Source organism: Sycon ciliatum, chromosome 8, assembly GCF_964019385.1.
Source record: "Sycon ciliatum chromosome 8, ocSycCili1.1, whole genome shotgun sequence".
Lineage (NCBI taxonomy): Eukaryota > Metazoa > Porifera > Calcarea > Leucosolenida > Sycettidae > Sycon > Sycon ciliatum.
This window is the reverse complement of record NC_088650.1, coordinates 18,212,685-18,239,018: the sequence shown is the minus strand read 5'-3', so window position 1 is coordinate 18,239,018 and position 26,334 is coordinate 18,212,685. Positions and strand designations below refer to the sequence as shown.

Here is a 26,334-nt window from a genome sequence, read left to right as displayed (position 1 = left end):
TCGGACACCGCCAGCCAATGACTATGTGGATGCACTGCAGTGCGATATTGCACTCCGGCGAGTGAGCGTGCAAATAACCTATATCTGCACGCTCACTTCGAAGCGAGCGTGCAAATAACCTATATTTGCACGCTCGCTTCGAAGTGAGCGTGCAAATATAGGTTATTTGCACGCTCACTCGCCGGGGTGCAATATCGCATTGCAGTGCATCCACATTGGCTGGCGGTGTACTGGGGAATATTGCACGCTTAGTAAGGCCGCTGATTGGCTCAAACCATGGAAACACTCACGTGGGGTGCGATAATACAATAATGTTACCATCCTAGGCAAGAATAATCTTGGACCAGGCTCCAGTCCACAGACTACTACTACTAGTAGATCTACTAGTAACAGTAGGTCTACTACGCTCGCCCGATGGGGACTCTTGGTATCAAGCAAACTAGAACAAAAAATAGAATGAATTGAGTTAGCAACTAGTTACCTGCTCCTTTGAATCGTCCTGCAAGTAAGAGAGCCTGGTACTTCGAAATTCAAATGAAACACGGCTCCATTGGTTGACTTTCAGACGGACCAGATCAGGCGGCCCACGACCACAGGGACTGATTGGCCCTTCTTCGACGAGCGTAGCACTATCCATAGCAAGAGTATTTCGGGCCTCACGCACAGTCGACCGGTTCGTAAACCAATAAATTCTTGATCTCCTAGCGGCGGACGAGCGTACCACGAAGCAGCGTCAAGAATCAGCAATGCCACGAAGCCACTGCACAGGTAAATCGTGCCGAAAATATGGAGTGGAGTAGTTGTCGGGAGGACCTACGGCTTGGAAGATTTTGAAAGAGGGTCACAGTTGGCGTGCGGGGGAGGGGGTACATGTATATGCAATAAATTGGCAATGAAATCCGATCTTAGGAATTTAGTTGGGCGATGCTCACTGAGTGAGTGCGTTCGATTATGGCCGCGAATCGATTCATGAATTCGTTCATGAATCGATTCGCGCTATTCACATCACCCCATGTGATTAGGGGGATTGGATTCCCAATCGATTCCAGGGTTCATGACATGAAATCGAACGGCGAGATTCCATTCATTGCACTATGAACACTGGGTTCTGTGGTGGTGCTGGCTTTCATTTGGCCGGATTTCACGATGGTGGGAGCCTTTTTGTGATTGTCTATTTATTTATTTCACCTTCCCATGGCCAGAGAATATAGGCCAATATGGAGGGAGGGGGCGGTAGCCAGCCATGGCTGTAAACAAAAACAAAGCAAAAATAAATAAATATTACACATTACTGGAGGCAAAGAGAAACAAATCTGGATGAAGAATTAGCAGTTATTAGAACACGAGCTTCATGTTGGCCTTGAAATCCTTTAGCATACAAGACGATTTTACTGATAGAGGCAGGGCCAGCCAGAGAGAATAGGCAGCGAAAAACGGAGATCTGGTATAAGCTGAGGTTCGGGCTTTAGGTAAAGTGCAGGGATTGCGCGTAGGACGAGTGGGAAGAATACAGTTATATTTACGCAAGTGTGGCGGGGCTTTGTCAAGACAAATAGAATGAACACCAATACACAGTTTTCGATCCGCTTGACTAGAGATAGGGTTAAACATATCATACAGCTCGGCAGAAGGAAAGTATGATGGTTTACGGAAAAGGACTTTGAGTATCCTCTTATTGTGGACTTCCAGGGTACTCATTAACGATTTACTTAGTAGGGATGACCAGGCGGTTGAGCAATAGAGAAAAATGGGGAGAATATAGCAATGATAAAAAAGGCGAATGCATTCAAGCGGTAGGTGGGAGCAGTGAGACACGAGGTAGCCAACAGCTTTACTGACTTTGCTACAGATATAGTCGACATGTCTACTAAACGATAAGTCTGAGTCAATGACCAAACCAAGATGTTTGTGTTGTTTTACCACTGTGAGGTCTGTGAGGGATCCGGGAAGAGTGAATGCATAGGTTGGCTCTGAGTTCGGCAGGAATGATATCTCAGTCTTGGCGATATTAGGTCTTAGTCTCCAGGTAGTCATCCACTGATGGACTTCGTTGATACCGCGCTGGAGACTGTCTCGCAGCCTGTCTAGACACTCATTGAACCGGAGCAGTGCAGTATCGTCAGCAAATAAGGACACACCTTCAACATGACTGGGAAGAATTTTATATACACTAGGAAAGGGAGGGGCCCTAGGATAGATCCCTGGGGCACTCCGGACAGAACAGGTGAAGCATCTGAGAGAAGTCCACCTACAAAGACAACTTGCGTTCTGTCGGATAGGTAGTCTGTAATCCACTCCAGCGCTGAGTCACACACACCGAAAACTTTGGAGAGTTTAGCAAGTAATGCACGGTGCCACACGGTGTCGAAAGCTTTCTCGAGGTCGAAAAAGCACATGGCAACTTTCCGCCCCATATGACGATGGTCGGCAATGTTTTGGATCAGCTTGGTGAGCTGTAGAGCGGTCGAGTCACCACGACGAAACCCAGATTGCGCGGGATCCAGAGCAGGAGAAATATGATTATATAATTGATTGAAGAAGAGCCGTTCGCAAAGTTTGGAAATACAGGACAGGAGGGAAATTGGGCGATAGTTACTGGCTTGAGATTTGCTGCCTTTGCACTTGTAAATAGGCACAATTTTAGCCAGTTTCCAGTCAGTAGGGAACTTGCCTGTGGCTATCGCATGCCATTGCACTACTTAGGGTACGTTCTCTGGTATTTCCGTACACGGATAAGCCCATTGGCTTATCTCATTCAATAGGTCCACTGGGCGGGCTTTTAGATGAGTGTAGCTCCGTTCGTGGTATAGAAATAATTATATTCCGTAGTGCATCCCACAATCATCGTCTGTGTTGCGTTCAATCCTGCAAGTTCAATAAAACCTGGTGTAAGCAACCTCTGGGTTTAGGCCGATTCCACACTACGCCGAAAGTGGCTTTGCCTTGAAGGCATAAAGTGGCTTATAAAGTGAAGCTGCATTCACACCTACAAGTGTCGATCACGGGACTTTGCTTTGAAGGTTAGACTGTGAGGCTTTCCTGTGCTTGATCTAGCAACGGCGGTAGTGGAGAGGCTCTTTGTTGGGCCAAATCCTCGAATATCACCCATTTTCGCGTGCCCAATCTTGAAATTTGACCACGCTAGCGCGCGCTGTGTAGGCGGATTCCAGATCATAGGTCGAATATTTGTCAACCTCGCCAACAGGAATTCCGGTGGCAGTTTTCGTTGTGTATGTCTCGTACAGTCCTTTCGCCTTCGTTTTCATGTTGTCGATTTTGGAATGGACGATCGACGCAGTATATTGCCTCCTCCCGGAGCTGTTCAGCAAACAAATTCAGCTTGATCGCGATCTCCTCCGGCGTAGCTCCTGCGAACTGTACCGGCCGGAGGTCGCCTCAAATATCCGCTCCAAAGCTCGATCAGCTTGCCCTCAAGCTCCTGGCTAAACATGACCCTAGGCATTGTTGACAGCTCACAACTCACCACAACTGAAAGATACGACAGGGAACACATTCGGAAAAAAATCGAAAGGCTGAAGAAAAGTCAGAAAAGTGTCCTGAAAAGGTAAAAAGTTGCCTTGAAAGAGGGTGCTGGTGTTGCTTTGTAGACAACAAGCACTTTTCACTTTCGCGCGTTTCTCAAAGTGATCGCCATGGCAACTTGCCTGGAAAGTGCCTGAAAAATGGCTTTTTAGGCAGGATTTGGTGTAGTGTGGAATCGGCCTTAGTGACCACCTGCTCTTAACGACTGTTTTTCCATGCACGGACAGTTCTACACAGACACTGTGGGACCTGGTTTTAACGACCATCTGGCTTTAACGACCGCTTTTGCCTGCACCGTGGGGCGGTCGCTTAAACCAGGTTTTACTGTGTGTGTGTTTCAGACCTTGCTGTATCGATGGTCGCCATATATTGGATGTGCTGTGACATGGCGTGGGCTGGTGCGCACTCATTCGATGCTGTCGACGACAGTGATCTGCGGGTCATCAACACCACCGTCATTGCTGGCCAGGCGGTGAGGCCAGGTCAGATGGGCTGCTACAACCACACAACAATGGACCAGGCCGCGCTGGACACTAACAGCACGTTTGTGTTCATACGAGTGCTGAACGAGAGGACGAGTATCTTACAGCGCAACTCATCGCCATATCTAACACGCCAGTTTGCGCCGGAGGATGACGAAAGCCTAGTATTCTGCCAATACATCGAGAGCCCGTACCTGGAAGCCCTGCATGAAAACTATACCCAGTTCTACTCAACCCTACCAGCCATATATCGACTAAATGTACTCTGTAAGTATGTACATGTACGTGTATTGTACAGTACTTGTATTTATGGATTCTCCACAGGCCTTAGCCTAAATCGAGGGAGTCTCCGTGTACATGTACGTGTAGTTGTGCTCAGCAGCCCTCACATTGATGGTATTTTTTTGCTACTTGCATTTCCAGGCTGCATGGTGATGGACATGCAAGATACACTTTCATAGTCTGTTTTTGATGTGAAGAAAAATTGTGATGGTCCGTGTGCTTCTTTCAAAACGCATGAACGTGTGTGGCTTTGCCTCGCTGGCCAAAAGATAGCGGTGCCATTGGAACTGGGATGACTTGTGCACGGGAAAGGAGAGAGGGAGATGCCAAGAGAAACTTTGGCAGCTATGCTCAGTATGTCTATGGGCAGCATGACAGTTTTTAATCTCACAGCGACGAGGAGAAGGAGGCAGAAATTGTCAGCTTGGTACATGTTCATTGTACAAGTAGATGTTCGTGTGTGCTGCATCGTGCATTAGGCTGTGCGTTAGTGCTGATTACCTATGCCGCTTTCATGCAACGGACATACCAAGATTGGGCGGCATGCTTGGAAATACAGTCGACTCCACTTATAACGAACTCGCATATAGCGAATTTCATGATATAGCGAACCATTGTCCATGTCCCTGTTTGAACCCATACAAACTGACCCTTTTATATAGCGAACAGGTTTCGTTTATAACGAACCAAATTTTGTAGGGCTGCATGTACACCATGCAAGTGCACGCATGCTGTCATGGACCACATATCAGTCAATATCCGACTCAGGACTTGCTGCTTGTATAGTGTGAGTGCATTTCTGATAATTAAAACGAACTTTGGCTATAAAGAACTAATTCTCCTGCACAATGGTGTTCGTTATATCAGGAGTCGACTGTCTAGAAAAAAGAACATTTTCAGACGGTGAGGTCTTCGGCGTATTGAGTCGAATGGTCCAGGTAGGAGACCGCTGTGCGAATGGGTATTGAGTGGACTGGTCGAGGCAGGAGACCGCTGTGCAAATAGGTATTGAGTCGAATGGTCCAGGTAGGAGACCGCTGTGCAAATGGGTATTGAGTGGAATGGTCGAGGTTGGAGACCGCTGTGCAAATAGGTATTGAGTGGAATGGTCGAGGCATAAGACCGCTGTGCAAATGGGTATTGAGTGGAATGGTCGAGGCAGGCCAGAGACCGCCATTGTCTTGGGCTTAAGATGTTGGATTCGAAACAATACTGCTGTCTGGAATAGCAACATCGGCACCTCAAATTCTGTTAGGATTTCTGACGACTGGTTAGCTGGATCCTCATCAGATCACTCCACTTGACACAACCGGATAATTACACACAGATCCGTTGTGGTTTTGCAAAAATACTTGAAAATACTGTGACTGTTCGGCCTGGTCCCATAGCTCAGGTGGTTAGAGCATTGCTCATCACAAGCAAATTCCCGGGTTAGAGTACGGGTGGGGTTGGCATTTTTTCTCTTTTTAGGCAGTTCACTTCACCGACTGATCCTTTGAAATGTGACTGCGTGTGTGTATGTGTGTGTGTGTGCATGTGTGTGTGTATGTGTGTGCATTGTCCCTCTTGCACTCCAGACCCTGTTGCCCTTGTTAGCGCATTAGTGGTAGACGACGCGCCAGAGCCTTTGGAGAGAGTCCAGTGTCCGTTCCGTGGCTCCGAGCCGGTCCAGTATCGGTTTTACATGGGCATTAGTGATACGGAGTGCCACGTCTGTATGAACTTCGGAGACTCCATTAGTGCAGAGCAGCTGCTGGCGTGTCACACGGCTCGTGACTCGGACTGCTTTGAACCTACTGACCGTGAAGATACTGTGAGCATCAAGTTTGGCTGCTACGGCTGTTTGATGTGCAACGCGAGCAACACTGTGAATGGAACGACGACAACACACGAACATCGCTTCAGGCTCGAGAACCCAACAAGTAAGTTACTGGTGTCTGTGCTCCCCATCAGTTGTGTGATATGAGCTGATTGCTATTTGTTCCGATTCCGCAATTCCCTGCACACTATTGTATCCGCTCATTTCCTTTCTCTCAGTCCGCTCTCTATGTCTATCTACCTGCCTGCCTGCCTGCCTGCCTGACTACTTTCGAGTCTCTATATCTCTTTCTCTCATTCTCTCTCATAAATTTTCCTTCTTCTTTTTTGCCAATCTTTCTCCCTCATCTCTGCTTTTTCTTGTCTTTGCATCTCGGTCTTTGACGGTTCTTGTGTGCAGAATCTAGAATTGCACCCTGCGCGCCAACAGATGACATCACCACCAAGTTTCTGATGGAGCCGCCGATTGTCACACCGTCATCAAACGTGACGGTGGGAACGCCTCGGGTGAACATCACGTTCCGCTACACCTGTCGCAACTTCACCTATTTCAATCTACACCACGGCCAAGAGCAGATCATAGTCAGACCAACGGATGTTGACCAGATTCACTAGTAAGTGATTGATGTGAACGTTTGCGGCTTGGCTGCCTCTGGCTTGCTCGGCGGTCAGTTATAGTATACACTCGAACGTCTCTTATCCGGACGCCTCAGATACGGGCAGTGCCCGGTCCCAAGGTGCCCGGATAAGAGACGTTCGCGTGTACTGGTAAGGATCTATCCTTGTCAGTACGACACCGGCTACACGACGAACCTTCTAGCGAAGGTAAACCTGTGCTTATTTCGTGTGTCACTTTCATGTGGACGAAAAATCCAGCAGATATCCTTGCAGTGCCATGACATTGGGATGATGCCGCCTACATGTTCGCTTCTAGCAAGAGTACATGAAAACAAGAGTGTGCAGCTCAGTTGGGTTGCTGTCACGGCGGAATTCCGTGATTACATCATTTTCGTGATGTAGTGCGTACAAGCAGGATTCGAGCAGGTCTCTTTCTGCACAACTGCAGCTCAGTTGTACGCACTACGCCACTTCCCGCCTCAAATCTGCACCAAATATGATGTAATCACGGAATTCCGCCGTGACAGACACCCATAGTAGAAAATGCCCCAAGCTGCACACTCTGGTTTTCATGTACTCTTGCTTCTAGCTGTATGTCCGAGTGCAACAAGTAGACACTCTCCTATCAATGCACAGTAGTGCGTGACCTAGGGTGATGGGGAAGTTATGGCTGAAGTTGAATTCTTTTGTATGCAAACTTGTATTGCTTCCATTCTTACACCAACCCCTTTCTGAATCCCAACTTCAACAATTGAACAACGGCTCTATTTATCCAGTAGCAGCATACATACACGCACACGCACACACACATACACACACACACACACAAACACACAGACATGCAAACACACACACACACACACACATTGAAATAGGTTCGTCCATGATCGAAACAATGAAGTTGAAGACACCACTGCAGCTGTAATTATGGTTGATGAATATGGTGGTAAAGACACCCCTGGCAATATGGCAGTAAATACATGCCTGCCCACACACGCTCTCTAGGCTGCAGAGTTCTGGCACAGAGCTCTCCTTCTCACCACCACCACCACCACCACCACCACCACCACCACCACCACCACCACCACCAGTTCGCGACTTGCGCCTAACGTTAGTCGATACATGGTTGGCGGTATCCGACATAGCAGGCTGGTACATCAGTAAGCGCATGGCACATAGAAGATGACACAGCAATGACATAGCTCGATTGCGACATACGTTTCGTCCCCGCTGGACTCATCAGGCAATCTTCTTCTTGGATGTATTCACACGGAGCTTGACTCAGGAGAATGAAGTTGCGGCTGTAATTGTGGTGAACTTTGCAGTCTAGAGAGCGTAGCGTGTGTGGGCAGGCGTGCATTTACCGCCATATTGCCAGGTGTGTCTTTACCACCATATTAATCAACCATTATCGGAACAGTCTGGTTCTGGGAAAAAACATACAGTTTCAGTGAGGACCCCGACGGTGATGGTTCATCAAGTGGCGTACAATGCTGCACATACAATGCCTGACAGTGAACTTCAACTGTCCCATTGTGCTAAGCCTCTTCTCTCTCTCTCTCTCTCTCTCTCTCTCTCTCTCTCTCTCTCTCTCTCTCTCTCTCTCTCTCTCTCTCTCTTTCTCTCTCTCTTTCTCTCTCTCTCTCTTTCTCTCTCTCTTTCTCTCTCTCTCTTTCTCTCTCTCTCTTTCTCTCTCTCTCTCTTTCTCTCTCTCTATCTCTCTCTCCCTTTCTCTCTCCCTCTATCTCTCTCTCTCTATCTCTCTATCTATCTCTCTCTATCTATCTATCCATCTATCTATCTATCTATCTATCTATCTATCTCTCTCGCTCTATCTCTCTCTATCTCTCTCTCTATCTATCTCTATCTCTTTCTCTCTTTCTCTCTATCTATCTCTCTCTCTCTCTCTCTCTCTCTCTCTCTCTCTCTCTCTCTCTCTCTCTCTCTCTCTCTCTCTCTCTCTCTCTCTCTCTCTCTCTGTCTATCTATCTCTCTCTATCTCTCTTGCTCTCTCTGTCTGTCTTTCTCAAACAGTGAATTGTACAACAACACCATCTCCTACATGCAATGCGTATTTAGCATAACATTCAGCATCGTCAAACCAATTGTCTCACTAGGAGGAACGTACTACTTCGAATTTGTGACATCCGAGACTAACCGCCACTTCGAGAGTGTGACACTGCACATCACCGGTGAGGTCATAGCATACACACACACACCCACACACACACACACACACGCACCCACACACACACACACGCACACACACACGCACACACACACACACACACACACACACGCACACACACACACACACACACACACACACACACACACGCGTATTTTGCATTCGTGAATGCACGCACCCACCCTGGGTTTACCAATTCTTATCCCATACAACTTTTCAGTTTGCACCCCAAAATACGAAATTTGCTATTTGTTATGGCCGATTTTCGGTCTTTGACCACATGCTGGTGAGCTGATCTACTCACCTCCCACCGCTTTAGGAGCTACATCTGCGCCTTGATCCTTGAAGGGTGGTGGCGTTCCTACGGATGCGGAAAACTCGGCCTCTATTATAGAGAAACCGAGTCTGACGCGAACCGTGAATTTTTTTATGGCCGATCCTGGCACCATGAAAATACATTTCTATGAAAATGAAAATAGAAGGGTAGTTTTCTGGTTCTTTTTTTTAGTTTATTAGGAGCTTGAGTTTCGAAATCTGAAGAAAATACTGAACAGCCACCGCATGGATGACGACTACACCATAGCTTAGTGGCAGAGCCTCTAGGACACTATAAGCGAGGGTCCCTACTGTTCGAGTCCTGGTGGTGATAGTCAATGTATTCTTCATACTTTTCCCGTTTTCAACTCCCTCAAACTTGTGAATATTTCTTTAGAATTCTGTCACTATTGCCTTGTTGCGTAGCCCTGGCCCCCTAGAATACCTGTTCACCAGGGCTAAGGCAGGGCAGGTATAATTCACGCAGCATGTCATTGTTGCTTTCCGTTCGCAGAGCGCCACTGCCTAAGACAGGGCAGGTATAATTCTCGGAGCGTGTCATTGTTGCTTTCCGTTCGCAGAGCGCAACTGCCTAACTAAGGCAGGGCACGTATAATTCTCGGAGCATGTCATTGTTGCTTTCCGTTCGCAGAGCGCCACTGCCGAAGGCAGGGCAGGTATAATTCTCGGAGCATGTCATTGTTGCTTTCCGTTCGCAGAGCGGAACTGCCCTACCGGCATCTCGCCACCTGTACCGTGCCGCACTGACAAGGAGTGCATCATGGACTGGGAGAACAAGCCGATGTGCAATTGTGCGCGCGGCTACGTGGGCAAGGCATGTCAATATAGTGAGTTGTGAATACTGTAAAACATGTTATTTTCGATGTTACTTTACTTTCTGTGATTTCAGTAGAGAAAACAGGCACCTGAACTTAAATTACACCTAAAAGACACTAGAGCCTGCACTGTAAATGAAGGGAAAGCTGGTCACCTAATTCTACATTACACCGGAAACCTGGCACCGAAATTTTTTAATGCACCTAAAATTACATATTTCACAGTAGCTCTCCGGTGTTACATGCGTGATGAGTTCATGAGTGATTGGCCGAAAGTAATAAAGGAACGCTCACTGCCGTTGTCAACTTCTAACTATGTGTTGTGAGGTATTGGTGTTTGAAATGTAGGATTCTATAAGTGTTATGACATTCTATTAGTGATATGAACTTATGACATTGTATCAGTGATATAAGTAGAAAGGAAAAGGACATATTATGGAAACGAGTTAAGAGTAACTCTCCACCACTGTAACTAGATACTATATACAGTCAGAAAGTGCAAAAACTAGATATCCTTAGCTAAAAATACGCTAACGTAAACGCAAACCTTTCCGTACTTCGGATCGTTCAAGCTAACTTTTCCCTTAGCACAAAGTACGTTATAGTTGAGACGAAGTAGTCGTGACAACCATGGAGATATGAATTTTCGTGGAAACAGGTGCGGGAAATTCAAAATTTTGAACCAGGGATTAGTTTGCTGTCGTTCCGAAAGAATACCTTGGCGAGGTCTTTTACTCTGGAATAGCAAAAGCACAGCGAAAATGAGTTTTCGCTGTTCCCAGGTCCTTGGAAAACCTTTCCTAAACGCAGCACCGAAGACTGTAAGGGTTCTCCAGCTCCAGCACGTCTGGGAGAGGCTGATGAATTTCTTCCTCAGGAGTGCCGTGGAACTGGTCCTTTGTTTCCCAGATGGGATAGAGGGAGAAAGGCACGAAGCAGAGGACGCAGACATTGTCAACTGAAATGCAAAACTCGCCAAAAAAGCTAAATGTCACAAGAGGAAGCAATCTCGACTCTCATCTCGATCTGCACGCGCTTTTTATCTCCCGCCAGTTACAAAACAATGCGAGTTTTTGCATTTTTTGCAGAATTTCCATAACGAACGTCGGCCCGTTATTTTGAGCTCTGTAACGTTTTTTCCGTTATCCGATAACGTATTTTGTCACGGCTGGGAGTGAGTACCGTAAAAGTTAGCGTTATCGTACTTTTGCTAAGGATGTCTACTCTGTCAGTTGTGTGCCTAGTTTTTGCACTTTCTGACTGTATAATAGTATCTAATTACAGTGGTGGAGAGTTACTCTTAACTCGTTCCCATATGTCCTTTTCCTTTCTGCTTTTATTATTGGCTCAATGCCCGAGTTTCAAATATTAGTGATATGACATTCTATTAGCGGTATGACATTGTACTAGTGATATGACATTCTATTAGTGTTACGCGTGTAACCATTGCTTTTAGGCCGGTTTTTGATATTTCCACGACTGTTACTGTAGCCGATACAACAAGAAGAAGAGGTTGAAGATTGTGTTGTACCTCTAAGATTGTAACTCTGAGTTTCACGAATGAGATGATCATCTGCCCACAGTAGCCGATATGCATACAGCGTGTACAAGCTGCATGGATATCAATCAGCTCGGGACGTATAACGTGGTGTAACGTTTCGCGACCTTGAAGTGGCACTTGATGCTGTTGTCCTAGTCACCCAGGCATGCCTGGAGGTGTGATTTTCTGGCTGAACGGCCAGTTGACGTCGACAGCACAGGAGATTTGAAGTACGTGTATGACAACGTGACTGCGTGTGACAAGGCGACTGAGCCAAGGCAGATATGAACAACCCCGTACCTTGAGTAGCTACAGCATCAATTGCCACTTCAAGGTCGCGAAACGTTATGCCATGGGATATGTCCCGAGCTAAATGATACCCATGCAGCTTGTACACGCTGTATGCATATCGGCTTCTGTTGTCAGATGATCGTGTCATGTGTGAAACTCAGAGTTACAATCTTAGAGGTAGAATCTTAGAGTTACAATCAGAGTTACAAGCTTAGATTTTTCAATCTTGTACCTTGAGTAGCTACAATAGCAGGGAGAACGTTGTCTCTTTCAGTCTGTTTCAAGCGGTTATAGCCTTCGGTGCGACATGTGCATTGCTCGACTATTTACTTCTGCCATGTTCTCTGCACACAGAATGCCCAGACCAAGAGGATTACATGCTGACTCCAGTCAATAGGAGTATTGTACTTCCAACCGACTGCGGAAGCGTCGCCGTCCTTTTGGTCTGTTCCAACGCAACTAACCAGTCCGTGGTGTGGCAGCCCAAGACCCTCCTGATGCCGAAATACCATTCAAGCGAGACATGGCCGTATATCTATTCGCGTGTGGTGAGACGACCGATTCACTACACGTGTTTGGACAAGGATACGGGTGATGTTCTCGGACACGTTTCTGTTCTTACAGCAAGTGAGAAATCATATTTAGTACGTGTCAATGATTTTTAATTATTTAACCGTTGATCTTGATGTTATCACTAGGGGTGATGACGTGTAATGTTATGGATTGGCTTGTCCTTTCGTTTTCAGGGAAGTTTGACCAGTCAGAATTTTCATGAATGTAGATTGTATACGCTATTATCCGCAGTTTGGTTGTCTGAAAAATTCCATTATTGAACCTTCGGTGGAAACTGCAAAGTGAGCTCAGGCTATACTTCCCCTGTTTTGCAGCACAGTCATATTGTCAAGTCATCCAGGCTGCTGTTTTCCATTTGCCCAGGGAATGTAAAAAAACACTGTATGGCATCATTGCTGAATGGTGTACGCACAGTGCAACAGTCATTCCAAGTACCATCCGTTGCTTCTTTTCTCTTCTTTGTTCACAGACAAGCCAGTGTTGATGCCTGGCCAGCAGGAAACGATACACGTTGACAACAGCTCACAGACATTCGTGACCAGGATCGACGTGGACCTGACGAAAACATTCGGACCCGGACCCCTTGTGTACAGGTGGCGTGCCATGTCTGTTGGGGAGCTATGCGGCTGGCCAGGGGAGGACGTCTGTGTGCTGAAGAGCGATCCTGAAGAGCTTCACGTCGTGCATCTGAAACAGTAAGTGCTGTAGCTAGCCCTGGTTGAATCCGCCAGGTCATTTTGGTTGCTTGGCAGCCAAACTTGCTGATACCCTCTGTGTAACAGTTTGGGTTTTCCTAGTTTACCTTTGCACCAGTGCCAACCTTGTGCAATTGGTCCGGAAGAACCGGTCGGGTGGTCAGGCCATGGCCGGACGAACTCTTTGGCCACTGATCAATGTGTGTGTTCACTGCTGAGGGAATCATGTGCACCCGCCATATCATGCCCAAAGTATGAAGTGCTATGGCATGTCTGGGCCAATCAAAAACTGTTTCTGCCAGCCATGTTAAAACCATGGTCCTTTGACAAAAAAACGCAGCCAGGTGTGTGATTGTCTGCCGTTACCTCCAGCTGCTCAGGTCAATATCAAGGGTGTGTTGAGAATGGCTATGGGGAAACGTGCATCATGGTGCACATAATCGTCAATTCATGTAAGTAGTGACATCATGTTCAGATATGATGACATCATGTTCAGATATGATGACATCATGTACAAAATATGACTGAGCATGTGCTTTCTGTCTCATCCAACTGATATGTGTATGCCGGTGTTACTTGCTGTTCAGCCAAACTGGAATTTTAATTCCAGTTTTGGTGCTTAAAAGCATAATTAATAATTATGAAGGTATGATGCCATCCCTTCATATCTGTATACAGTGTACCCAGCTTCTATCTTAGCCTGAGCAGTAGTCTGCTACTTGTCCAAACTGAAAAAAGTGTCAGGTTCTATAATGTGAACAGTACACACATTCTTTCCAACATTACATCGCCAATGGACAACCATTGCACAAACACTACATCACCAATGGATAACCATTGCACAAACAATACATCACCAATGGACAACCACTGCACAAACATTACATCGCCAGTGGACAATCATTGCACAAACAGTACACAACCACGTTCACAACAAATCAAAATGCATGTATGTTCAAACGAAAGAGAGAAGTGAAGCAGATACGTCAATGATAGAAACAATAATAATATTATAGCAGCAGATAGCCAGGCTTGCCAATAGTACCCATGCACTTTCTGTGCATGCTCATTTCAGTAACATTTCACAGTCTCCAGTCTACATGTAGGTCACATGACCTCTGCATGTCCCTGTAATGGCTGCATGATGTGCAAGCGGCAGGCTTCAAGAAGTCGATGTGAGTCAACTAGGGTTGTATTCAAGTCAGGCGTCTATGTAACGTCAGATAGTCCATGCATACTGACACCTAAACCAGGTACTCGGTATGACTGGAAACATTCGTCCGGAATTCAGTTTCGTCTCTTTCGTCCAAGGAGTGTTCGGACTAAATTAAATGCCAGACTGATGTCGATTTTGTCGTGCATTTCAACTCATTTTACGATCCATGGACGAAATTTTCGACTGGACGAACTCCCTTTCTTTGGGGTTGGATGAAATTATTCTGCTTGTACAGTACTGTCTATTCTCTACTATAATTATTCTGTACTGTAATACTATAATTATCCCGACTGCTGCATGGACGATAAGTGCTGCGAATAGTGATCATGCACCCTGGCCTGAGTAGCTCCCTTGGCTAATTGAAAGTCTGCCGACCTCGGCCACATTATGTTGCTAATACATGCACAACCCCAGTCACAGCGCACAAGTTGGTTGAGTTTGGCCGTCAGGAGGCCAGCGCAAGGTATCCGGGGCGTGGGTCTGATTCCAGCGAGGGGCAATGTGGTACCCCGCAGCGCAAGGGTAGCGTGATACCCTAAGCCAACGCGCGCGCTGCATGAGTAGCGTGATACTCGCCGAGCGCTTTTGCTGTTGCCTAGCAACGCGTTTCTGTCTTTCCTGGGCCCCCAAATGCATGTTGGGTGGCCCTGCGCATGACTGCACGTTGTCATAGCAACCTTGGAAATCTCAAGCCGGTTACCAACAAGCTAGGAATCAGACAAAGCCGCCGAATGCCCCCGCCGGCCCCCGGCGCTTCATTGCAATTGAATTAATATTTTGTCCAGAATAGTGAGCTAGGACAGATCAAAATACAATGTAGCTTGGAGTACCATCATGCTGAGTAGCACTCATTGTGAGACGTAGGATAGTGTAGAGCGATAAAATACCAGGAGGCGTGGGTGGGAGGGAGAAATTGCAAAACAGTTGGATGCACGCAGCAGCACATCTAGCAAGAGAAAGAGCCGTGGATGGGTTTGTTCCTGTTTTTGATGGCTGTGACCATCCGTTGGCCCAACGGTCTCGTGTGAGTACGGCGTTTGTTTGTGCTGCCAGCTCGCGCCCGGCGTTTGTTTGTGCTGCCAGCTCGGGCCGTGCGCAAGTGAAACCGAACCGTGACGAAGGCTTTCGCTCTTTAGTGCTATTGACTGGCTTTTCATACGATGCCTATTGATGTCTAGAGACATGCTGTCTAGCCTTCCCCTGGTACGCATTCACGGGGCTTTGTTGAAGTTCGTGCCGTGAACTGCCAAAGGGAATTGTTTGAATGGTGCTGGGGCGAGTGCGACATTACGGCGTCCCTGCAGCCGGCCTAATCGCGTTTGTCGCCACAACCGATTTTATAAGCGCTCTGCTTATCTATTTTCAACACCCCTCTACCCGCGCTTATATTGGAGACCTCGCTTATTATGTATTTGCAGCCAACAACTCCATACAGAGCAAGAAGAAATATACTAGCACATGTTAGATGTCATGCATGCAGCACTGATTTCCACCGAGACCGTGCTAATAATGGAGACTGTGCTTATAATGTTTCGAAAGGCGCTCACAGTGTGCTAGTATTAGAGACTGCACTATTAGTGGAGACCTGCGCTAGTAATAGAGAATATACGGTATGTAATCGGATGGTCCATCTTGACCAAATTTTGGCTTCTATTTGTAGTCAAAGCAGGCTTCTAGATAGTAGATGGACAGTGCAGTTCGCGTATGCCAGAGTATGTGTGGGCAAAGGGAATCCATGGTTCATACAATCTGATAAATGTGATCATAAGAAAGTCCATATCTCCTCCTAGTGTTTGCTTATTGAGACGTGCTCGGTGGTGAAACAAGTCTACTCTAATCATTCTTCATGTCTGGGTCACTTGTTCAGCTACCTGCGACCTGAACCCTGTCCTGTTGGGACCCTTCTCTCAGCAGCCGGCCTATGTAGCAAACATCACTGCTGGCGGTGAGCACGTGGAGAACGCATCGTTCTACTTTGACTTTGTGGTGAGTGCGCCTGTACCCGGCATGCGGAATTACTACAGTCCATTCATTGGAAACTGGCACCCTAACTTTTTGGTGTCTCCCACACATAGCTGCAGATATCGTGACAACAACAGTACATCCTGCATTGTGTGAACCATGCAATTACTCCTTTCCACATTTGAGGCCAGAAAAGTCCAAGAACAGGGAAAAAGAAATTCAGCCAGGTTTTACAAAATTAGGACAGGTATGCCATGGCAAAATGTATGGAGAAGCAGATCCTAAACCCAGATTTTTGAGATTTAAAGTGGGTTTTTGATCCTCAATTCGGCCCAAATCCGACTTTCAAAAGCCAGCGGGACAGTTTCGGATGAATGGACTGTAGAAAGAAACACGCACATAACGCACAAGTAGCTGACCTAAGACGCCAGGTTTTCCGAGATATGTCTCTTAGTGTAGCACTTGTGACGAGCCACATGCCAATACCATTCTCTAGAGCACTTCAAGTACATGTGTGTAGAAGCTGAGTGCTTAGTGAGGCCCGAGCCCTGTAAAAAACCCCTGCCTGCCATGAGTGGTGGCAAGTAGAAAGATTGCCAGGAGGCTAATACCGTGCTGGCCTGGGCATTGGCAGTGCCGGGTAAGTAAGTCCTCTTTTGGCCCGGAGTGGTGGTGGTGGCGGTGGCGGCGGTGGTGGTGGTGGTGGTGGCGGTGGTGGTGGTGGTGGTGGCGTCGGCGGTGGTGGTGGTGGTGGTGGTGGTGGTGGTGGTGGCGTCGGCGGCAGTGGTGGTGGTGGTGGAGGTATACATGTATGGGAACTATACAACACCATTGACTAAGAATGTCAAGCTGTTCATTGGGGAATGACTGGAAGGTGAAAGAGACGTGTTTAAAAACACGGTGAGAGCAACTTTGATCCTCCGATGATTGGCAGTGTATAAATTCTTGAACTGCATTGTCTCCTGTTTGTACACAGGCCACTACAGGATTACAGTTGCTGTTGCGCAATGTTAACACATCCATTGTCACCGTTTTTCCAACCGACAACACTACGACCATGATCGACAGCCCGCACTGCTGTCAACGAGCTGCCATGCCTGCTGGAGGCACGTACAACATCTGCTGGACAGGGGAAACTGGTGGTGTCACGGTAGAGCAGTGCTTCGAGAGCCTGGTCTCTACTCCGCCGCTAGTTCATGACAGCACACCAGTATCTCACTTGACCGTTCAGCAGATGGTTGGAGTAGGTGGCGGAGTGTTTTTTGCTTTCCTTCTGCTAATCATTACACTGATCACTGGTAGGTACTTCAAAGTAGACCTTCTCTCTCTCTTCATCATTAATACCCCTCCCCGTCCCCTTTCTCCCTTCATCTCTCTCCCCCCCCCCTCTCTTTCTCTCTTCACCTTTCTATCCTTCTCTTTCTCTCTTCATCTCTCTCCACTCTCTTTTTTTTCTTTGCCTCTCCGCCTCTGTGTGTTCTGTTTCCTCTCTCTCTATCTCCATCTGCCTGCCTGTCTTCCTGCCTGTCTGTCTTCCTGCCTGCCTGTCTTCCTGCCTGCCTGTCTTCCTGTCTGCTTGTCTGCCTTCCTGCCTGCCTGTCTTCCTGGCTGTCTTCCTGCCTGTCTTCCTGCCTGTCTTCCTGCCTAGTGCTTGTCTTCCTGCCTGTCTACCTTCCTGCCTGCCTGCCTGCCTGCCCGCCTGCCTGCCCGCCCGCCTGCCCGCCCGCCTGCCTGCCTGCCTGCTTCCTGCCCGCCCGCCCGCCCGCCCGTCCGCCCGTCCGCCCGTCCATCCGTCTACCTTCCTGCCTGCCTGCCTGTATGTCTGTCTGTCTGTCTGTCTGTCTGTCTGTCTGTCTGTCTGCCCCTATCCCTCTTCGTGGTTAAACTTCAATGCTGTGTAAAAAACGAAATTTTTTCTTTTCATAAACGGCGAGGAGACAACAGCATTTCTTTTCAACTTAACAGTAATCGTTCTTGTACTCTTTTCTATTCACCATGCGCACAGTTCGCCATCGGAAAAAGAATACCACCACAGCACAAACAGAGAGTGAAAGTCTGGACCTCGTCGGTCACCTCGGTAAGAATTGCCTCCTCACTTTGAAAAGCTCTGCATGCCTACTAGCACAGCCAGCACCACTGCCACAGCTTGGTGTTTGTTGGTCGCTTGACAGCATATTCACCATGTTATTCATGTTATTCATGTTATTCATGTTATTCTATCAAACAAGGCTTACATAATACCAGAGTGGTGTTTGGTATATGTCAGAGAGGGTGAATGAGTGCGCGCGTGTGTGTGTGTGTGTGTGTGTGTGTGTGTGTGTGTGTGTGTTTCTGTGTGCCTGTGTGGGTGTATACGTGGGTGTGTCTGTGTGTCTACCGTGCTATCTGTGTCTGTGTTGCGTACATTTCGGTAAGCATGTGTGTGTATGTATGTGTGTGTGTATGCATGTGTGCATGTGTGCTGTTTCAATCAAGTGATAATCATTTACCCTGATGCTGCGGTGTGTGTGTGTGTGTGTTTGTGTGTTCAGATTCCGATGACGAGATTGACGATGCTCCAGTGTCTCACGAGATTGTTGTACCACGTAAGGAGAAGTGGAATTCTAACGTTGTCGCATGCCGTTCCATTCTGTGATGCATCCACCCTCTGATACAGGCAAATGATAGTTTCCAGCACATAAAGCAATGACTTCAACCCATAAGCATGAGTGTAACAACCGTGCACAGCCAACACTAAGTTTGCTGCTGCTGGTGGTTGTGTGTGTGCGGGTGCACTTGTTTATTCATGATTATACTCTACTGCACAGCTCAACGTGTCTCCCGTTCATCCTAGTTACTCGTACCCATTTGTAGTGGATGTTAGGTCAGGGGAGAGGGGGGAGGGGGTAAAGCAGCTCACACTCACGGTCTCTTGATTCCTGTATGCACAGGTCGGTATTATTGCTGACAATGCATCTCTAGCCGATTTCAACAGCGTTCTACTTATACCGCTACTTGTCTTGTGTGGTCTTTTGATTGCTACGTGTGTAGGCAGAAAATCTAAAGGATCCGGACAGAGGAATGGTGTTACTAGTCGGCATAGGGGAGACAGCACGACTCTGTTCGCTGACGGAGTGTTGCCTGTGGAGAATCGTGGAAAGCAAGGTAAGAAAGGTCCCAAGTCTCTTGTACGGGCAAAATTAACACAAACGCAACCTCAACAGGAAGAAACTTGATGAGCTAAAAATGGCTGTGAGCACAGTCTGATACGGAGGGAGCTAAAATGGCTGTGGAAACAATCTAATACAGGAAGAGCTAAGATGGCTAAGCAACGTACTGCATGACTCCATTACCCCGGCACTTGATTTTACTGCGTACTGTGACGAGTTCTAAAGGGATGCAATGGGTCTGTATGTTACCCATCCTTATCTTAGAACTAGTTACCGGTAACCCTCACTGCTCAGTAAGTGAAAGCGGCTAGTTGAAACTACCATACTATCACACAATCACCTTCAATCCCTTATTCCAAGGCAATGTAGGCACAATCTCCAACAAGGACCCGCCCACACCTACAGATGATCTGATGGCGGTGAGTTGACTAAATTGGACGCAAACGTCAATGTTGCAGACACTTAAAAAATAGGTACTGTAAATATACAAAATTTCGGCGTTGCAAAATTTCGGCACTTCACGATTTTTGACATTTCGGCGGCAATTTATTTTCGGCGTGGGGTAGAGGGCATGGTATAGTGCGACAGATGCTGTGAAAAATTTCATCGGCGTTTTAATTTAGGCGTTTTGGGCCGGTGCCGAATATAGCCGAAATTAAATAGCTGCCGAAAATTTGTATATTTACAGTAAGGCCACGCCGTTTTTTTCTATGTTTCGCGTCACCTTATCCGATGAAATCAATGAGGGAGGGCGAAAAAAATAAAAAGCCATCCAAAAAAAACAGTGTACGTGCATTGCATTTGTGTACAGTGAAGCGACGCGGCACTGTTCATGTACATGAATACATGAGTGTATCCCCTCTGCCATGCTTGTTGTCCAAACACAGGCGGCATGATGATTGTGTGACTTGCAGCCCAGCGTATTACACACACATGTGAGCTGAGTACAATCATGCGAGTAACTACTCATGCGATAAATAGAACAAAATATTTAATTGATGCCAACATAATAGTTACGTGTAACAATCATGTTCTCGGGTTTTTTTCCTTTTGGGTTACATTTTCCGGTTTTCTGGGTTTGCACTAAATTTGTATTGCATTTTCAAAAAAAAAAATGTTGTTCCGTTTTTTTTTTAACTCCGGCTGTGAAATACATGCGCGCGGGGGACGCGAAACACAGATAAAAAACGGTGTGGCCTAATATGAAAATTAATAAGGCCTAGCATGAACAGCAAAGTATGCATATAAACAGCAAAACTGATCTGCAATACCCAGGAAAGCTCCTTGTTGTTCAGCACCTGCTGCGTTGTACATGTGCTTGCCTTGTTTCCTTTACGCAGAGCAAAGCCGACAAGCGCCAGCCACCGCAGAGCGTAGCGTGGCATTCTCTGGGATAGCCGATCATCTAGCAGTGCCCGAATGCGAGGAGAGTCGAGCGACGCTGATATCGGTGAAGGAGACAACTACAAGTAGGTGTTATCCGGGAATTAGAGTTTGAATTTAAAATTTGAATTTCTCTGTGGAGGAGAGACTCTTTGGAGCAGGAACACACCGTGCTCACAAGTAATTCTAGACCTTCTTTCTGAGGCCGGGGAAGATGCATCGGCAACTGCATTAAAGCCTGTCAAAGCGACCACTCGGATATGCCGACCACTTGCCCTAAAAGACCACTGAAATCAGGACCAAGGGATGCTATTGCCAGTCAAATGACGCTGGATAAGGCGACCGCCTGGCAACAGAGACCACGTTTTGAAGGTCCCTTGCGAGGCCGTCTTAGACAGGTTTCACTCCATGGCCAAGGATGCTGCTGATCTCTCTTGCCAATCTCCTTTTGACGTCTAGAGTTTACCGTCTTTCACATGGCGAGATTGCAGGAAGTAGCGTTGTATTCTTCACCTGTTCCCAGCCCTGTGTCATCTCCACACTCAGACAATGGACTACGCGATAACTACATTTGAAAGACTATATTTGTGACAAGACGACGGAAACACAACTAGACATGACGAACTCAAGACGAAGACTGCTTTTCACACCACAGCAACAAATTTCTACCACCGCTGCCACCAATGTTGTATTCGACTTTCTTCACCTGTTCCCAGCCCTATGCCATCTCCACACTCAAACAATGGACGACGAGATAACTACATTTGAAAGACTGTATGTGTGACAAGACGACGGAAACACAACTAGGCATGACGAGCTCAAGATGAAGACTGCTTTTCACACCACAGCATGCAGCACGCGCGTGCACCAACACCACGTACACACGGCGTACACAAAATAACGTACTACAGTAGCCAGCCGCCGGTCTGGTCTCCATAGCTACAGCTAGACTCACTACTGAAAACCCGATATTAACCATGAGAAGACCAATGAAAGGAATTCGGGTGGAGACACCCATTCCCATAGCGCTGCACATCCGAACCAGTTCCGTTATTTTACAACGTTTCGGCACTTGGCCATCGTCAGGTAATAAGAACAATGAACGTTGTAAAATATCGGAACTGGTTCGGATGTGCAGCGCTACTAGGATGGGAATGGGTGTGTCCACCTGAATTCCTTTCACAGATGAAGCTGCAGGAAGCCTCAGCCCTTCTTCAGAGAAGACCAATACTATAATAATTATTATTAGATTGCAATGCTCAGTCATTATACACCGTAGAGTCTTGTATTTTTGCATGTCTGCTCAAGATCACAGCTTGAAAATGAGCCTGGCTGGAATACAGGCATTACCTAAGCATCGAGTTATGTGACCACCATCGGCGCTGTTTTGCATGTGATTTAAAAGCGTGTCCGTTTGGAGCTGCGTGGGTCTGTGTATGTGTGTGTGGGGTAGGCCTTGGCGGATAATGCCGGCAGAAAAATTGGCAGAATTCGGTACTTTTTCGGGTAAGTTTCATGCATGTTTGGTATGTGGATAAAGAAATGGAGCAGAATTCGAGGAATTGCCCGCCATAAGGTTTGTATGGTTCTGCCAGTTTCACTGCTTTTCGAGCAGAATCTGCCACCTTTTCGAGCATTATCCGCCAAGGCCTAGTGTGGGGGGGGGGGAGGGGAAGGGTGGGGGGGGGGGGGGGTGCTCTTACGCAAACCCAGGTAGAGATTTGGGCTTATGGTCACAGTGGAGACCTCAGTGCCACAAGGCCTCGATTATCATGACATTGTAGCACGCATCTGCACTTGTGGTATTCCTTGCAGATCGTCCCGTACAGGTAGCCAGTATACACCACAGTGGAGTCAGACCGAGACATGATGGAGCCTCGGACAAAACAAGCTATGCATTCCACCATCCGCCCTCACCAGGCATGCGTATCACAGCCAGACCTGGAAGGGGTTGTGACGTGGAGATGAATGGCTTCAGCTGCGATGAGCAGTTACTGAAACCCCCGGCGTTTTCACCGTTCCTTCCAGGTTAGTTTCGGCATTCTTGAATACCTGAACAGGGATTCTCTAAGCGGCAAATGTATGGATGTTAATTTTGAAAGGAATAGATGGCCAAGTTTAGACACTAGCTTTGCTGGTGGTGGAGGTGGTGGTGGTTGTGGTGGTGGTGCTGCTGCTGTTAACGTTGCTGTGGGCAATGTTGCTGCTTTGGCGTGTACTGCTACTTCCACCACCATTGCTACTGCTGCTGGGTTGCGGCTGCATATCTGACATCACCGTTTCCGTGCTTTGCCAATACAACTAGCCAGTGCAAAGTTTTAACTGATGACTACTGTACTTTGGTATAGCTCTTTCAGCCTTTAAAATCCTCGTAAACAATAAGGATTCGTCCCACTCTGTCCAGTTTTGGTCCATCCTGCATTTAACTCGGATGGAGAGCCAAGGATTAAAAATTTAAAAAAATGAGAGGACCATAAGGACCATGCTTGTAATCGTTAGCGTTGGACAAAACGGATAACTTGTAAACTTATGGTCCTCTCATCTTGCATTAGCTTACAGAGAAATCTGCTGTCCTCTTTGTTCTCAGGATGCTCTTCAGCGGATGATACGGCGCGCAATCGCAGTGTTCCCACCATGCGAGAACGTGCCAGCATGCTTGGAGGCGAGGAGCCGGGCGGTGACTGGCTTAGCGATCAAGGGCTGCGCAGGACTGACAGCACTACGCACAGCACCGTGCAACACTCCATGCAGCTGATGCAGAAGACCGACCAGGACAATATACAGCAAGCCAGCATTATTGAATACGTATGCAATGTTGCCAGCATGCCTGTTGGAGTGCATAGTGTCTACCCGGCGGCACCGGAAGCAGAGAATGAGAGCGGTGACGAGCACCCAGTTAACAGGGATGTTACGCAGAAAGTGGATCAAACGGAGCTATAAACGTATAGCATGCCTCTTCCCGTACGCTACGGTTGCCGTGACGACATGCCACACACCGCAGTATAAGCTGATGGTGACGTCCTCTGCGGGGATGGATATCGAGTGTCAGCAAGAGCTTACAGACTAGCTGACCGCAGAATATGGAGTATCATGAGTGTTGGGATCGTGGTGAGGTTGTGCAGTGATCTCTCCCTGTGTAAAACCGCCAACTTGTCTTCGACGGTGCTACCGTGATCTACCCAGTCAACCAGTCGCCGGGCCGTTGAGTACCGTGACAATGTGCTGTGATTTAGAACAGATGCAAGACCAAGCTCTTTGCCATTGATTTCCCATACGGCGGCTGCTGAGGATACCAGGCAAGCAAACTGTAAATCAGCTGCGCCGTTGGTTTTCCCGGCTCAGCAACATTAGTCAACCGGGGTAACTGTGCACTACTTGGCAGGTTCGCGATTCAGTATTTAATTGAACTACGCTGAACCGATAACTCAATAACCTCGTCGTCACGTCACTATGGGACCATTAATTTTACTTCAATCTATCATTATGCGTGTACGTGTGGCAACGTTAGCCTCTGCGAATTTCTAATAGATTGTCTGCTTCACGCGCTTGTCTAAATTCTAACGCCATCTGTATGCATGTCCCAGCAGCACTGTGCCTTTCGTTATCACCTTTAGAACTGGCGTCACCTTCAACTTCTTTGGGTATGCCACTTTTCTATGTAGAAAGTGCGCAATTGCGCCACTTTTACCCTATACATGTCAGGAGCGTCGGACACGGTACGGTCACTACGGTATTGACCGTACCGCTATTTGCCCCAAGTACCCTGTGAATCAATAAAATGCACTGATTTGGGCTCTAATTTCCCAAAACGTTCGGCTCAGCCATCCCTCCCACACGAGTGAATTGTACTTCAGATGGCTGACCGTACCACACTAAATTACCTTCCGACGCCCCTGCATGTGAATATAACCATTCCTTTATCTGCTATTCATGTGTTACCTACCTCCACTGAGGAGCTCTTAATTAATGAACAAAACAGTTGTCTGGAAGATATGGAGCCGCGGCACTGATCTACCCAAGAACGGACTTCCTCGCTATGGAGTATGGTGTTATGAACGTGGGCCAAGAGCGCAGTGTGGAGTGGTGGACAGTTCAAATTACACTGAACCAGCAGGGATATTGGTCTGCACCGAACCAGCAGTACTCAGTGTGTTTCTCTGTGCAATATTATGTTCTTTTACTCTGATCTGCAGACAGGACTGTTCGTCTTTTGTGGACTCATGTGCACAGCACAGAGGAAATGAGGCCGAACCTGATAGCAGTGAAAAACAAAATTCAAAGCCAGGTCTTCAGGGGCGTACGCCGCTCGCCTCCAGGAGTGGTTCCCATGCCAACTGATGAACCACCATTACACACAATTGAAGTGCTGTTTTTCGTACCCCACAGAGTTTCTGCATATTCTCCTCAGACTGGGTGAAATTGCCATCCACAAGCTGCTGGACGATGTCATTGCTACGCATTTATGATTTTAAAAGACTGAACTTTTCCCCGTTTTATGGATGTTTTGGTCAGCATGACGATTGCATGCAGTCTTGAAAGCTGCCTAAGTTTCGAATCATCTGGAGCAAACATCACACAGGCCAAGCAGAAGCCACCATTGCATGCCTGTCAAAAGAATATCCAGGGTAACTCCTCCAACAAGGATAGTTGAAAGTGGCGCTGTTTGCCATCCATCTGGACACGCACAGGAAATGAAATCCTTCGCCTGCGGTGGCGCACAACGATTGTCGATGACGGAAATCTTTTCCGTGTCCAGCAAATTTCGGGGGACTGGATTCCACTGTGGACGTCGACTTTCAGCATCCCTTCCAACACCCTCCCATGTCATTGAAGTAAGTTTTGGATGATCCAGCAGCTTCCAACAACGGTCGCTCTACAGCTTCGCCGACGATTTCTTCCTCAGCGCTGCTCGTTGCATGCATACTTCACTTGCACGTCAGGTGCGTCTGCATTCTCATCTATCGCTTGACCTTCGCCACTAGCACTGGCTACACACTTTGCCTGCAGCTCAAAATAGCTCTGAATAGAGCGCTGGCCCTCTGGATGTCGACGCTTCATTTTTCTTTTCCACAAAGCGAAAGCATCGTCAAAACACGACCAACTTTGTCAAAACAAACTCCAAAAGAAAATTTGACTCTGAGATCGAGGAATCCGGCGATGTAACTAGACTAGAGACTTTGTTGAACCCATCATGGATGGGTTCAGGCATGGCCCAGTTCAGTAGATCTACGCTGTGTCCCACTCCCAGCACCACTTTCACGCCTGGGCTAGTGGTCAGTCACCGTCGACGCGTCCTCGGACCGGCAGGCGGACTCCAGACATGCACTGCATGCACTTGCACTGTGAGTCTGTGAGCGCTGGGACTGGATCAAAAAATTCTCTGTACCCATATCGAATTTGTTTTACTGGTTCCCGGGCATCCCGGGAACCGCCCTATGTACGC

The 26,334-nt window shown here is 47.4% G+C and overlaps 1 protein-coding gene across 2 annotated transcripts; it reads left to right on the top strand.

Moving 5' to 3' along the window:
• The first annotated feature begins 306 nt into the window (after positions 1 to 306).
• Positions 307 to 26,334, top strand: LOC135823983 (uncharacterized). 2 transcript variants are annotated; one of them, XM_065336866.1, is made up of 17 exons: positions 307 to 768; positions 3,885 to 4,292; positions 5,885 to 6,229; positions 6,526 to 6,739; positions 8,778 to 8,935; positions 9,966 to 10,094; positions 12,268 to 12,540; positions 12,956 to 13,181; positions 13,554 to 13,633; positions 16,265 to 16,383; positions 17,336 to 17,657; positions 18,365 to 18,436; positions 18,891 to 18,944; positions 19,390 to 19,503; positions 20,879 to 20,977; positions 22,707 to 22,919; positions 23,479 to 26,334. In XM_065336866.1, exons 1-17 carry the CDS (start codon positions 747 to 749, stop codon positions 23,829 to 23,831), a joined length of 3,201 nt encoding a protein of 1,066 aa, XP_065192938.1. In that variant the 5' UTR covers positions 307 to 746; the 3' UTR covers positions 23,832 to 26,334. The 2 variants fall into 2 exon arrangements, with proteins under 2 accessions (XP_065192938.1, XP_065192937.1); XM_065336865.1 differs by having other exon boundaries at positions 20,849 to 20,977.

Coding starts and splice junctions, on each gene's coding strand:
- LOC135823983 (XM_065336865.1), top strand. CDS start 747: ATGCCACGAAGCCACTGCACAG. Junction 8,936..9,965: donor TGTGACACTGCACATCACCG/GTGAGGTCATAG, acceptor TTCCGTTCGCAG/AGCGGAACTGCCCTACCGGC. Junction 19,504..20,848: donor GGAGAATCGTGGAAAGCAAG/GTAAGAAAGGTC, acceptor TCCTTTACGCAG/AGCAAAGCCGACAAGCGCCA.